The sequence below is a fragment of the Stegostoma tigrinum genome, chromosome 2 (assembly GCF_030684315.1).
Source record: "Stegostoma tigrinum isolate sSteTig4 chromosome 2, sSteTig4.hap1, whole genome shotgun sequence".
Lineage (NCBI taxonomy): Eukaryota > Metazoa > Chordata > Chondrichthyes > Orectolobiformes > Stegostomatidae > Stegostoma > Stegostoma tigrinum.
In genome coordinates, this window is record NC_081355.1 from 56,497,578 (window position 1) to 56,510,242 (window position 12,665).

General features: G+C 40.4%; 1 protein-coding gene across 8 annotated transcripts in view; it reads right to left on the reverse strand.

The window, feature by feature from the left end:
* Positions 1 to 12,352, reverse strand: part of LOC125461361 (heterogeneous nuclear ribonucleoproteins A2/B1-like) — a 29,521-nt gene extending 17,169 nt beyond the window's left edge. For 6 of the 8 annotated variants that reach the window (XR_007249489.2, XM_048550099.2, XM_048550091.2 and 3 more), the window contains exons 1-7: positions 12,151 to 12,352; positions 7,987 to 8,100; positions 6,850 to 6,996; positions 5,502 to 5,712; positions 4,557 to 4,658; positions 2,726 to 2,803; positions 2,575 to 2,637 (exon numbers count right to left, since the gene is read on the reverse strand). Coding sequence is in view for 7 of the 8 variants with exons in the window: in XM_048550099.2 (XP_048406056.1) it covers positions 2,575 to 2,637; positions 2,726 to 2,803; positions 4,557 to 4,658; positions 5,502 to 5,712; positions 6,850 to 6,996; positions 7,987 to 8,100; positions 12,151 to 12,156 (721 nt within the window). In the remaining variant the exon portion in view is untranslated. Of the gene's footprint in view, positions 1 to 2,574; positions 2,638 to 2,725; positions 2,804 to 4,556; positions 4,659 to 5,501; positions 5,713 to 6,849; positions 6,997 to 7,986; positions 8,101 to 11,292; positions 12,118 to 12,150 lie in introns of those variants that run through there. The other 2 variants (XM_048550073.2, XM_048550108.2) reach the window with 2 other exon arrangements.
* Between the last annotated feature and the right edge of the window lie 313 nt (positions 12,353 to 12,665).

Consider the following 12,665-nt stretch of genomic DNA (forward strand, 5'->3'; position numbering starts at 1 on the left):
ATATATACGTGAAGCCGAAACACTTGAGATACTCACCTAGTTAGTCTGCTAAACCAGAAGATTAATCTACTGCCGGTCAGCCAATCCTCAATCTAAACAAATGGATTACTTCCAATTCTTTAAGATCTATTTTTGATCACTAAATTCTTGTCAAGCACCCTTAAGTTTGTTTTTGAAAACTCAAATACTTCCATTAATTCGACCATACCCAATCATATTGCGATTTTCTAACTCTTATTCTCATGTCCCTAAGACTTTAGCATTTTCCCAACAGTGGATTACAGGCTAACTGGCCAGTTCAACCAGTTTCCAAGAAAGGACGGAATACTAGCTAATTCCAATCCAAAGTCCGTGCTAGAGTCCAAACACCAGCAATATATCCAGTTGCATCTGACAACCCAAAGATATCGGTCATTAGCTCTAGGCGATTTGTCTTTTATTCGGATTAACTCTACAATACTAATAATATTCTTAAAGTGAATAGCTTCTCATTAAAATCTTTTGTTCTGCACCATCTCTGTAGTTTTTGTCTTCTATCACAAAGATATCAATCAATGGCACTGCTATTTTCTCATTCTCCCTTTCCTGTCCCTGACTAATGCCAACCTGCTAATTACGATAGAAGGCTTACAAGCTGTTATGAACCTAGCTATTTTAATACCATTCTCCAGTTTTCTTTATAGGCACTGTAAGTTGAAAATGGTAACAAAATGTCACACATGCTTCACCAGAGCATTATACAATATACCAGCAAGGCACATGTCACAACAGTACTTTTATGCATATTAAAAGCACAAATGCACAGAAGCAAGGCAGCAAAAATTAGCCAGGGAGTGCACTCTGGAGCTTAGGACCTCTTCACTAAAGGCATGGCCAGCAACAACGGAGCAATTCAAGATGGGAGATGTTTATGAGGTCAAAATTTGTGGGTTGGAGCACAAAGATATAGTGGACTGTAGCCATGGAGGGTTGTGAAATCCCCAAGGATGAGCATCTTAAAATCAAGTTATTGCACAACCAGGTATTAGCAATGAAGGTCACTGAACAGACGGGAGGGGAGACATCAGTATTGTTTTGGTTGACCTTAATTTTATCAAGAATAGAATGAGAAGGGACCAGTAAGGAATGTATTGGAATAGTCAAGCCTAAAAAGGTACAAAGGCACAAATGAGGGTTTTAACAAGTGAAGCGTTAGAGGCCAAATTAGGCAAGGTTGTAACTGCATGTTTGGAATCTCATTTTGAGACAAATGTAACATCAAGTTGCAAACAGACTGGCTTTGTTACAATATTCACCATTATTTCGCTAGCTGTACAGCGCAAAGAGGTTGAAACAGACAGATTAAAATCTTTAAATCCAACAAGTTTTGCAAATTGATTATGTAAACGATGCTCAAGTCTGAATTAATTACAAACACAAAAGCTGGTATTAACCCAACATTAACGTGTGCAATACACTTCCCAGCTAAATATTGTCCAGAACACCAGTTATCTTTTTTCAAAGTGTTTCCACAGAATATTTTACACCAACCCAAGTAGGCACATGGGGTCTCAGATTACTAGTTTCATCCAAAAGATGGTACCTCCAACAATACAGCACTTGCTTAACATTCCACTGAGAATTGTACAGTTGTGTTCAAACCCCTCAGTGGAATGAGTGACTCAGGCAAAGTGCTTCCTGTGCTTCTAATAGAACTACAGTTCAAATGTATTTCGTTTTTTCAAATGCTTTATCATCAGAGGTCATGAAATGCACTAAATACAGACCTTTATTTTGTTTCACTGGTTTCCTTCCAGAACTGTAAGGGCCTCCTCAGTCTACAAACATCTGGCCTATACATAAACTGCTTATTCTTACAATCGTGATTCGGTACAGAAGTGTAATTTCAAAGATTGGTCTTACAAACATTTCCCATACTCACGAAAGGCTACTTTAATGATGTCCAGCATTCTATTTCACCTTGTCTACAAATCGACTTACAAACATTACTCATTCACATAATCTCAAGACTGTCTAAATTTGCACTGATGGAAAACTGAAAAATTGTGATTGTAAGCTCCCTTCAGTTTTGAAAGCACACAATCAGGGCCCGGTGACAAACTCAAGTTCTGATCTTTTCTTTAGGAAGTCATTTCTAATATCTATTCCACATCTCCTAGCATACTTGCTAAATACCACTTGCCAATATTATGCATTTTCATCCCACTTACATTTCATGGTTAATTCCCTGACTATTAACTATTCCACAATTCATTAACTTCCACAATATCATTTGTTGTTGCTATCTCTCTCTCACATACATTATTATCTATAATGGATGCTGTTTCTCAGCTAAGTTCTTGCCAAATAGCCAATATCCAACATAGTGCCAAGTGTTCACAATAAAATGGCTGAGTGCAGAAGATACATCCCTTCAACAGGTTGCCTACACAACTCAACAACCCACAAGTAGTACATTGGCAAAATGCAGGAGGAATCCAAGGTCAGCCAGTTAGAAAGCAATACATTCAAAAAAATGGAGGGAGTAGAAGAGGTAATTGGAAGAGAAACAATGAGAAAATTTAAAAAACATACCACCTCCACCATAGCCATTGAAACCAGGGCCATCACCAAAACCACGGCCACCACCGAATCCATCTATGAGAGAAAAAGATAGTTTTAACAAGCTTAAAATAAAGACAAGTATTTGCTGATTAAAATATACAACTATATCTCCAAAGCTTACTTGGGCCACCTCCAAAGTTGCCTCCACGTCCCATAGAAAAATTGCCACCTCCACGGGAGTCACCTCTGAAGCCACCACCTGTCAATAACAATACCATGTTACTTTCATTTTGAAGTAATGCTTCTGAAAGGGGTCGCCACAAAATCAGAATTCACTTGATTGAACAAGTCGTATCACAATGTCAGTGATAATTCTCAAATTACAGGCCCGACAGTCTCACGTTGGTGGTAGGTAAATTATTGAAAAAGACTCTCAGGGACAAGACCTGTACACATTTCGAAGCAAATGGACTTACTATCGCTAGATAGCACCGTTTTATGTAGGAGGTCATGCCTCAGGATTGAGTTTTTTTTTGAGGTGACAAAGATGATTGAAGGAAAAGCAGTGATATTGTCCAACATGGAGATCAGTAAAGCCTTTGACAAGGTCCCTCATGGCGAACTGGTACAAAAGGTGAAGTCACATGGTATAACGGGTGAATTGGCAAGATGGATACAGAACTGGCTTAGTCATAGGAAACAGAGGGTAGCAGTGGAAGGATGCTTTTCAGAATGTAGGGCTGTGACAGGAATCAGTGCTGGGACCTCTGCTATTCATTGATTTGGAAAAGAAAAATGGTCTAATTAGTAAGTTTACTAACAATACAAAAGATTGGTGGCGTTGCAGATAGTGAGAATATTCAGAGGATACAGCAGGATGTATCAGTCACAGGCATGGGCGGAAAAATGGCAGTTGGAGTTTAATCCAGGCAAATGTGAGGAGATGCATTTGGCAAGGTTAAATACAGGTGAAAATTATACAGTGAATGGCAGGGCCCTTCAGAGTATTGATACGCACAGGATCTGGGTGGACCGCACCATTGAGCACTGAAGGTGGCAGCGCAGGTAGATAAGTTAGTAGAAAAGGCTTACGGCATGATTGCCTTCATTGGAAAGGAAACTGAGTATAAAAATAGACAAGTTATGCTGCAGCTTTATACAACTTTAGTTAGGCCACACATGGAACACTGTTTAGTTCTGGTGGCTACACTTCCAGATGGACATGGATGCTTTCGACAGGGTACAGAAAACATTTACGACGATGTTGCCTAGTATGGAGACTTCTAGCTATGAAGGAAAATTTGATAGAATGGATGTGTTTACACTGGAATGCAGGAGGATGATGATCTAATAGAAGTTTAAAAGGTTGTGAATGGCACAGATAAAGTGGGAAGTATGAGGCCTTCTCCCCAGGTGCAGGGGTCAATTACTAGGGGACACAGGGTCACGGTGCGTGGGGCAGGGCAGCAGTGACAAATGTGTGACAAGTTTTTCCACACCAAGGGTGTGCTGAATGCCTTGAACGCATTGCCAGATGTGGTGGGGGCAGCAGAGACAGTAAGTGGCATTCAAGAAGCATCTGGACGAATACAGGAAGGGAATAACAGGTCAGTGCAAGCTTAGAGGGCGATAGGGCCTGCTCCTGTGCTGTATTATACTTTGTTCAAAAGGGTGTGCCTGAAATTTCAACAATTCACTTACTATTTTGATTAATTGCTTCAGGAAAAAGTTCTGCAAGTTTACAAGTCAATACAGTTCAAGTCCATTGGACTGGGTCTCATTGGCAAGAGAAGAGTGGAGGCAATTCAACCTGAAGGTCGTCACCATTGAAAGAGAAGGGAGAGGGTGAGGAGGGGGATCCCTCATGGTAACCTCAGCCAATATGAGAACTGAACCCACTCTGCATTGCAAATCAGCCACCCAAACAACTGAGCTAACTGCTCCCCTGCGAGGTTAGTACTGAATCAGAGTGTTAAATGACCAAAATGTCTTGAATTGGTCAGAATACATACCTCCTCGTCCTGACCTGCTACTTTGTGCCTCCATTATTTCTTGGCGGGACAAAGCTTTTCTTACTTCGGCGTTATGTCCATTAACGTAATGATACTTTTGAACTGGAACAGATTTTTACAACAGTAGTTACAGATTTATGGCTACATGTACTGTGGCAGCTTTCACACTGGAGTATGCAACTACAAACAGAAGCTACCAACATGTCCATAAATAAGAGCAATTGATTATACAAAAATCTCTAACTCTGCAAAATATTAAAAAGATCAATTGAGTATTACTATTTACAAAGCTGTCCTACATATTCTAATTTGAGTTGATATGCTGCATTACCACAAACTGAAGTGAACTATCTCAGACCACACATTTTCTGCAAAACACTTGTCTTCAGTGTGCCATTCTCCGAAACTATCAACTTAAAGCTCAAATTTTGCACTGAACTTTCAAACTCTCACCTGTCCTGTATTCACGTATCCCTCCTAAGTTGTGGAAATCCCATGTCCTTTGCCTTATCATGGCAAATTCTCAGCAGTTTAAACTTCATTCTGGAATTCTATTCTTAGAATCCCAAAGCCTGACCAAATCTTTAATTTCTATTCTGAATGTCTCAGACTTTACAATTTATTGTTAATTTCACTTGTTACATGCCTTGATATATTGTACTTACAGCTTGTTTCACAAGTAGGACAGTGTTGCTGTTTCAGAACAAAATGTTTCCTCAGCTTCCAATTATTTTCTGTAGAGACTGCACAGGAAATGTTTTAGCCTCACTGAACCAATTCACTAATCATCATCAGGTGAAGATACAGGTGTATTCATGCGTACATGCACACACGGGCATATGGTGTTGCATGTATATGTATGGACAACAGACATGAGTGAATAGTTTGTGCAGGGGCTGGGGAATCGTACATGTGAGATTACAGTTGGCTACAGAAGACACTTACGGACTACTTTGTCCACTGGATCATGGTCATCAAAAGACACAAATGCAAAGCCTCTCTTTTTTCCACTTTGACGGTCTGTTATTACTTCAATGCTTTCAATTTTTCCATAGTTCTTGAAGTATGCTCTGAGGTGATGTTCATCAGTGTCATCTTTTATACCACCAACAAACAACTTCTTCACAGTCAAATGTGCACCCGGTTTCCCAGATTCCTAAAGGTTGTACAAAAAGAATGGTCAAATATATTCTCAAAATTAATCCAAAGCAACAAATACCATAGCATCAATGAACACCATTTTTCTGAAAAGACAAAGTTTTCAATTCTTCCAATTGTGATCTAACCAAGAACAGAATTCTTCTCGACTAAGAGGCATTCTTAGGCATTACTTTGGAGAAACTGGAAATTGAAGATAACATAACGTCAGCACCTTAAGAGAAGAACAGAGAACCATTTCTGAGCTTTGAACTTCTGACAGCAATTCACCATTGCCATGCACAATGTTTACATTATGTTATAACTACCAGCCCTTTCTGGTTAAGTGATAGCATGCTAATGTTTTTAAATTGAAAAGGTGTAAACAAGTTCAGATGTAAAAAGATAAAGAGAAAAAATGCTTTACAGATTCTTAAGTAAACTTTGTCTAATTAATAAGGAAGATCACACACTTAGATAATCAAACATCCTTGTTAGTCAACAGTCCAACTCAAAAAGCAGGAATACACAAACATGACAAATGCTGTAACTCTGATGATGTAGAATTTCATATTCAACATCTCAGTAATGAGATTGTGTGGTTTATTAGCTTGTGATACCCTTGTGGCACATAAAACTACAGAAGGCAATGACCTAAGTACGTACTTTGCAGAACACTCAAAATGAAGAGACTGTAAACATCTCTTTCATGGCCAACAGCCTTCCTTGATCAGTCAACATGAAATAAAACAACCAGAATTATTGTTAAGGCTGGTGCATGCTCCAACAATACAATGAATGCAGATGGAAGATTTCTGGCCTCTTAGAAAATCAAGGTATATGGAAAGCAGGGAGAAATCTTGGAATCCAAGATCAGGTCAAATCACAGTAAATGCCAGGGCAAGATCAATGGACTATGGAGCCCATGCCCGTTCCTATTGGGAGGGCTTACGGTGAAGAACTTGTAGTTCATTTTATTCTTTTCAAACAGAGGTTCAGATGTAAGCAAATTATTCTGGCTGCCATCATGGAACACATTATGGACAAATGTCACTTATTGATGCACTGCACAGGAAATGCATGCAAGATGCCCCATACTGCTTTTCAATTTTGATAAAATGAAGCATTAATGCTCTCATCATTGAAAGAAACTTACTTCTCTTGCAACTGCTCGTTTAGGCTCCACAACACGACCATCAATTTTATGAGGCCTAGCAGCCATTGCATCATCAACTTCTTCAGGTGTAGAAAATGTCACAAATCCAAACCCTCTTGATCGCTTGGTCTGAGGGTCCCTCATGACCTGCAAAGTTGGTTACTTGTAATTTCATGCTGCAACACTTTTGAATACAATTATAAAAACAAATATTTGTCTTTTAGAATCAAATCCCTACAGGGTGGATGGCAGTCATTTGGCCCTTCAAGTTCATGTCAACCCTCCAAATAAAAGCATCACAGCCAGACCCATCCCCGCCCAACCTATCCCTTAAATCCTGCATTTCCCATGGCTAAATCGACCTAGCCAGCACACCCCTGGACACTATGGGCAATTTAGCATGGCCATTGTACCTAACCTGGACATCTTTGGGCTGAGGGAAGAAACTGAAGCACCCAGAAGAAACCCACTGCAGACTACTGGAGAATGTGCAAACTCCACACTGTCAGCCAAGGCTGGAATCGAACTTGGTCCCTGGCGGTGTGAGGCAGCAGTGTTAACTACGAGCCACCTTTTGAACATTTGCACAATAGCTGGTGTTCCTGCATTTTAATTAATAGTCTAGACACAGTTCAAAGAGGTTCCTTTTAGGCAAGTCTCCTGAGATGCTGCTTGGCCTGCTGTGTTCATCCAGATTCACATTTTATTATCATCAATAGGTACGTTATGGTCAACTGCTGACATCTACCTGTTTGAACTTTTCCCACAGGGGCATCTGTTTGGCAAAAACAGCCGAATATTAGGAAAACAGTAGAAACTGATGCCCTAGGTTTATTGTATATTTCTTAAAAAGTATTGTTCTAAATTACCAAGGATTCTATCTAAAATACAAACACAGATGCAAACACAAATTTAAAAATGAATTTACTTCCATAAAATTTCTTGGCTATTACAGTGGACAATTTTACGCCTTCCTCCCAAAATCACATTGACAAAATGTAGGCACAATTAAACTTGAAAATTGAATATCATTGTTTATTACTTGCCTTAACAAGCACGTGGTCATTTTCCTTTTCTACTTAACTAAGTCTCACAAAGATCTGACCTGAACAAACTATACACATTTTCACAACTTACCACACAATCTGTAAGCTTTCCCCATTGCTCAAAGTGGCCTCTCAAATTTTCTTCAGTTGTATTAAAGCTAAGACCACCTATGAACAGCTTGCGATACTGCTCCTTATCCCTATTCTGGAAAAATAAATACTTTTAATTGCTTAATTTGACACAGCATTCATTCTCTTTTAATATCAAGGCAACCAGACATTTAGGAAACACATCAATGGGATTCTCTTGTAGAGTGGAGGTCAGTAGTTCTGGGGCAAAAGCTCTTGGAAGCATTTCATGATGATTTTGACAAAAAGACAATCATTCTGTCATTGTGAAGTGCTTAAAATTACCTTTGAAGTTAAACATTTGAATATTTACGTGAAAAAATATCATCATAAGCTTCCCATTGCTGGGGAACTCCTTCCATTTTTATATCACCTTGCACAAGACTGTTGGATGTGACTGCAAAATGATAGAGGTGGGTGGACATATTCCAGTGGAGCTAAGCCTTTTGACAAATCCTTTATGTATCTTACAGTGAGCAGACCCCAAACTCATCGCACAGTTGAGGGGTTATCCCTGATATATTAAAAGGATTTCTCTAATAGTGGGGGGAGAACACCAAAGATATTTAAAACAGAAGGCTTCAGGAATTTTACAAAGACAGCAGCACTTGTATCTCTAACGATCCAAATCTAAGAACACAGACCTCTCCTTCAATTATCTGTGCAGCAAACTGCTTCCTTGACATGCCGTTCTGGATGCATTTTAATTGTCTGAAATCAAAAAGATTCCAGAAGAAGTTGTGAAGCCCAAAGCCAACAATCCTTGGCCCCTGCCAAAAATTCAAGAACCTCACCAACTTATCCACCACACTTCCTATTTAACACCAAACTGAACTTTCATCCTCTATAATACTGGATACTTTCACCTATGTACTGCCCTGCTCCATTCTGATAAGATTCCAGCTTTGACCTCAATACTCCAGGAACATGCATTATTTCTCACACAGTATATAAATGTAACCTGTTACTGTTGATAATCAAGTATATATTTTTTTTTAATTCACACATGGATTAAAATTACATAAACCTGGGTTCCAAGGGATGTTACTGTTATGCCTGTGGGCTATCATACACCACGTTAGCATTAGTGAATTATCCCATTCCGTAAATAGCATACATTTGCCTTCTTCAGAATCATCTTCACCTTTCACATCTGCAGATTGCTGCAAAATGACCCCTCTGCCCAAAATATGAAGGGACCCAATGCTCACACTCTCCCTTTGTCTGCAAGAGCTGCAACACAGCTCCCATCCTTATTCTCAGGGCCACAAATACACTTGCAGCTTAATATGCAGTATCCTCCATAGGACAAGTGCAAAATAGACAAGCTCTTTACAAACATCTATGAAGAAGCATTTGCATTTATGCCACGCTATTCAAGACCACCGGGTCTCCCAAAGTGCCTTAGTCAAAGTTGATAGCCAGAGACTATTTCCCAGGGCAGAAATGGCTAGCACGAGGGGTCATAGTTTTAAGCTGGTTGGTGGAAAGTATAGAGGGGATGTCAGAGGCGGGTTCTTTACACAGAGAGTTGTGAGAGCATGGAATGCGTTGCCAGCAGCAGTTGTGGAAGCAAGGTCATTGGGGTCATTTAAGAGACTGCTGGACATGCATATGGACACAGAAATTTGAGGGTGCATACATGAGGATCAATGGTCGGCACAACATTGTGGGCTGAAGGGCCTGTTCTGTGCTGTACTGTTCTATGTTCTATGTTCTATTTGAAGTGTAGATCCTGTTGTAATGCAGGAAATTTGATAGCCAACTTACAGGCAAAGTTCTCAACATGTGATGACAACCAGATAGAACAGTACAGCACAGAACAGGCCCTTCAGCCCACGATGTCGTGCCGACCATTGATCCTCATGTATGCACCCTCAAATTTCTGTGACCATATGCATGTCCAGCAGTCTCTTAAATGACCCCAATGACCTTGCTTCCACAACTGCTGCTGGCAACGCATTCCACGCTCTCACAACTCTGTGTAAAGAACTTGCGTCTGACATCCCCTCTATACTTTCCTCCAACCAGCTTAAAACTATGACCCTTCGTGTTAGCCATTTCTGCCCTGGGAAATAGTCTCTGGCTATCAACTCTATCTATGCCTCTCGTTATACCTCAATTAGGTCCCCTCTCCTCCTTTTCTCCAATGAAAAAAAGTCCGAGCTCAGTCAACCTCTCTTCATAAGCCCTCCAGTAGAGGCAGCATCCTGGTAAACCTCCTCTGAACACTCTCCAAAGCATCCACATCTTTCCTATAATAGGGCGACCAGAACTGGACGCAGTATTCCAAGTGCAGTCTAACCAAAGTTTTATAGAGCTGCAACAAGATCTCACGACTCTTAAACTGAATCCCCCGTTAATGAAAGCCAAAACACCACATGCTTCCTTAACAACCCTGTCCACTTGGGTGGCCATTTTAAGGGATCTATGTATCTGCACACCAAGATCCCTCTGTTCCTCTACACTGCCAAGAATCCTATCCTTAATCCTGTACTCAGCTTTCAAATTCAACCTTCCAAAATGCATCACCTCACATTTATCCAGGTTGAACTCCATCTGCCACCTCTCAGCCCATCTCTGCATCCTGTCAATGTCCCGCTGCAGCCTACAACAGCCCTCTATACTGTCAACGACACCTCCGACCTTTGTGTCGTCTGCAAACTTGCTGACCCATCCTCCAAGTCATTAATAAGAATTACAAACAGTAGAGACCCAAGGACAGAGCCCTGTGGAACACCACTCACCACTGACTTACAGGCAGAATATTTTCCTTCTACTACCACTCGCTGTCTTCTGTTGGCCAGCCAATTCTGTATCCAGACAGCTAAGTTCCCCTGTATCCCATTCCTCCTTACCTTCTGAATGAGCCTACCATGGGAAACCTTATCAAATGCCTTGCTGAAGTCCATATACACCACATCCACATGTTTGTGATTTTGACAAAGAACGTATATTAACCAGGAGTAATTCTATGGTTGTCTCTCAAGAAAATACCCCACTTTATTTTCAAACATCTGACAGGACAGCCAGCACCTATTTAACATCACATTAAAAAAAGTGGTATCTCTGGCAGGTTAAGACTCCCCGCTGGAGCATCAGCCTGATGTGATGCACACAAGCCCTATAAATAGGACTTAAAGCCAGACCTGGGATTCCAAAGCAGGCATGTAAAATGCAACTCATTAAATACACAAATTTCTACTTTTGGTCTTCTATACAGTTCAATGTAACAAGATTAAGAGAACAGTGTTGTAATTCTACACACCTCAGCCCTCTGGCCACGGGGATTTACAACTTCAGTAGGAACTGCTGCTCATGTAGGGTGAATGTTGTCAGCACTTCTCAGGCATCAGTGAGAAGTGCATCATGGAGGCTTACAGTTGATGCAAAAACCCTCCAAACTACTGTTTTTGCACACCCCCCCCCCCCCAAATCTCCTGCAGTTTATTCTCTCTTGGTAGGTTTTTCTGATGCTTTTTAATCCAATCTATCTCAAGTCATCTTCCCCCAAGACGTTTCTGAAATCACCTTTCCTATACAAAAGAACCAATTTACCCACTTTACCTGTCACCTTCCAGGAAGGCTTTTTAGTCTCTACAATGATTCAGAACTGCATAAAACACTAAGTGCTCATTCTATAATTGCCTTCAGCAACTCCCCTGCAAAGACAAGTGTGTGTGTGCTGAATTTTTTTGGTATTGAAAAGATTCAAACCTTCTAGATGGTATAGTAAACGTAACGCAAATATGGAACGTTTGAGATTACCGTTTATTAAAAAATCGGGTTCAATCCTGAAATGTTAGTGAACATTCAAACTTCTCAAGAAGCAAGACAAGTCTCTCTTTAGATATCAACGGACGAGTTGACATAAAAAAACTGCTGTAAAATATCGAGAAAGACCCGAGAAGCGCAATATCCCCCATATATTTCACCTACACTCGACTCCTGCTTCCCAGTAGCAACGGTAAAGCCCGCAAACAGGCTGCGATTACCCACCATTTTCGGCGCGGCATCCCCATTTGCTTCTATCACCATAGGATCTCAAATCAAACCTTTCAAAATTGTACACTGAAAAAAATACGCTACGCCACCCTCCCCAACCCTCATTTTTTCTATCCCTTACCTCCATCCTGCTCGAAAAAATAATTTTTAAATAAAAATGCTATACTTCAACTCAAGCGCTTCGTAAACAACGCTATATCGATAAAAAATTGCGTTATATCTAAAGAAAAACGAGTAAACAGACAAGCTGTGACGCACAGCCTCCTCGACACAGCCACCACCGTCGCCGCTCAATTTTCTAGAACCTTCTCTCAGTCCTACAAAATGGCCGTTCGTTAGTCACGTGACGCCAAGTTGCCAACGGCAAATTTGGTGACGAAACCGGACGAGGATCGAAAAAGATTTTCCGAAAATAAAAGAAAATTTGTTTATAGTACAGATCTGAAAAATTATTTTTAAAAGAAGTATCACCCTTAATTGAACACACTAATTAAGCCTCAGGGGCTTCTAAGGGAAAAAGTCGAAACAGCTTCGGGTATGACGCAATTTAGAAATCGAATTTTTAAGTATATCGCAGACATTTTTGTTTCGTGGGACATTATCGTTTTTTCAGTCAATATTCGGTTGAATAGTTCA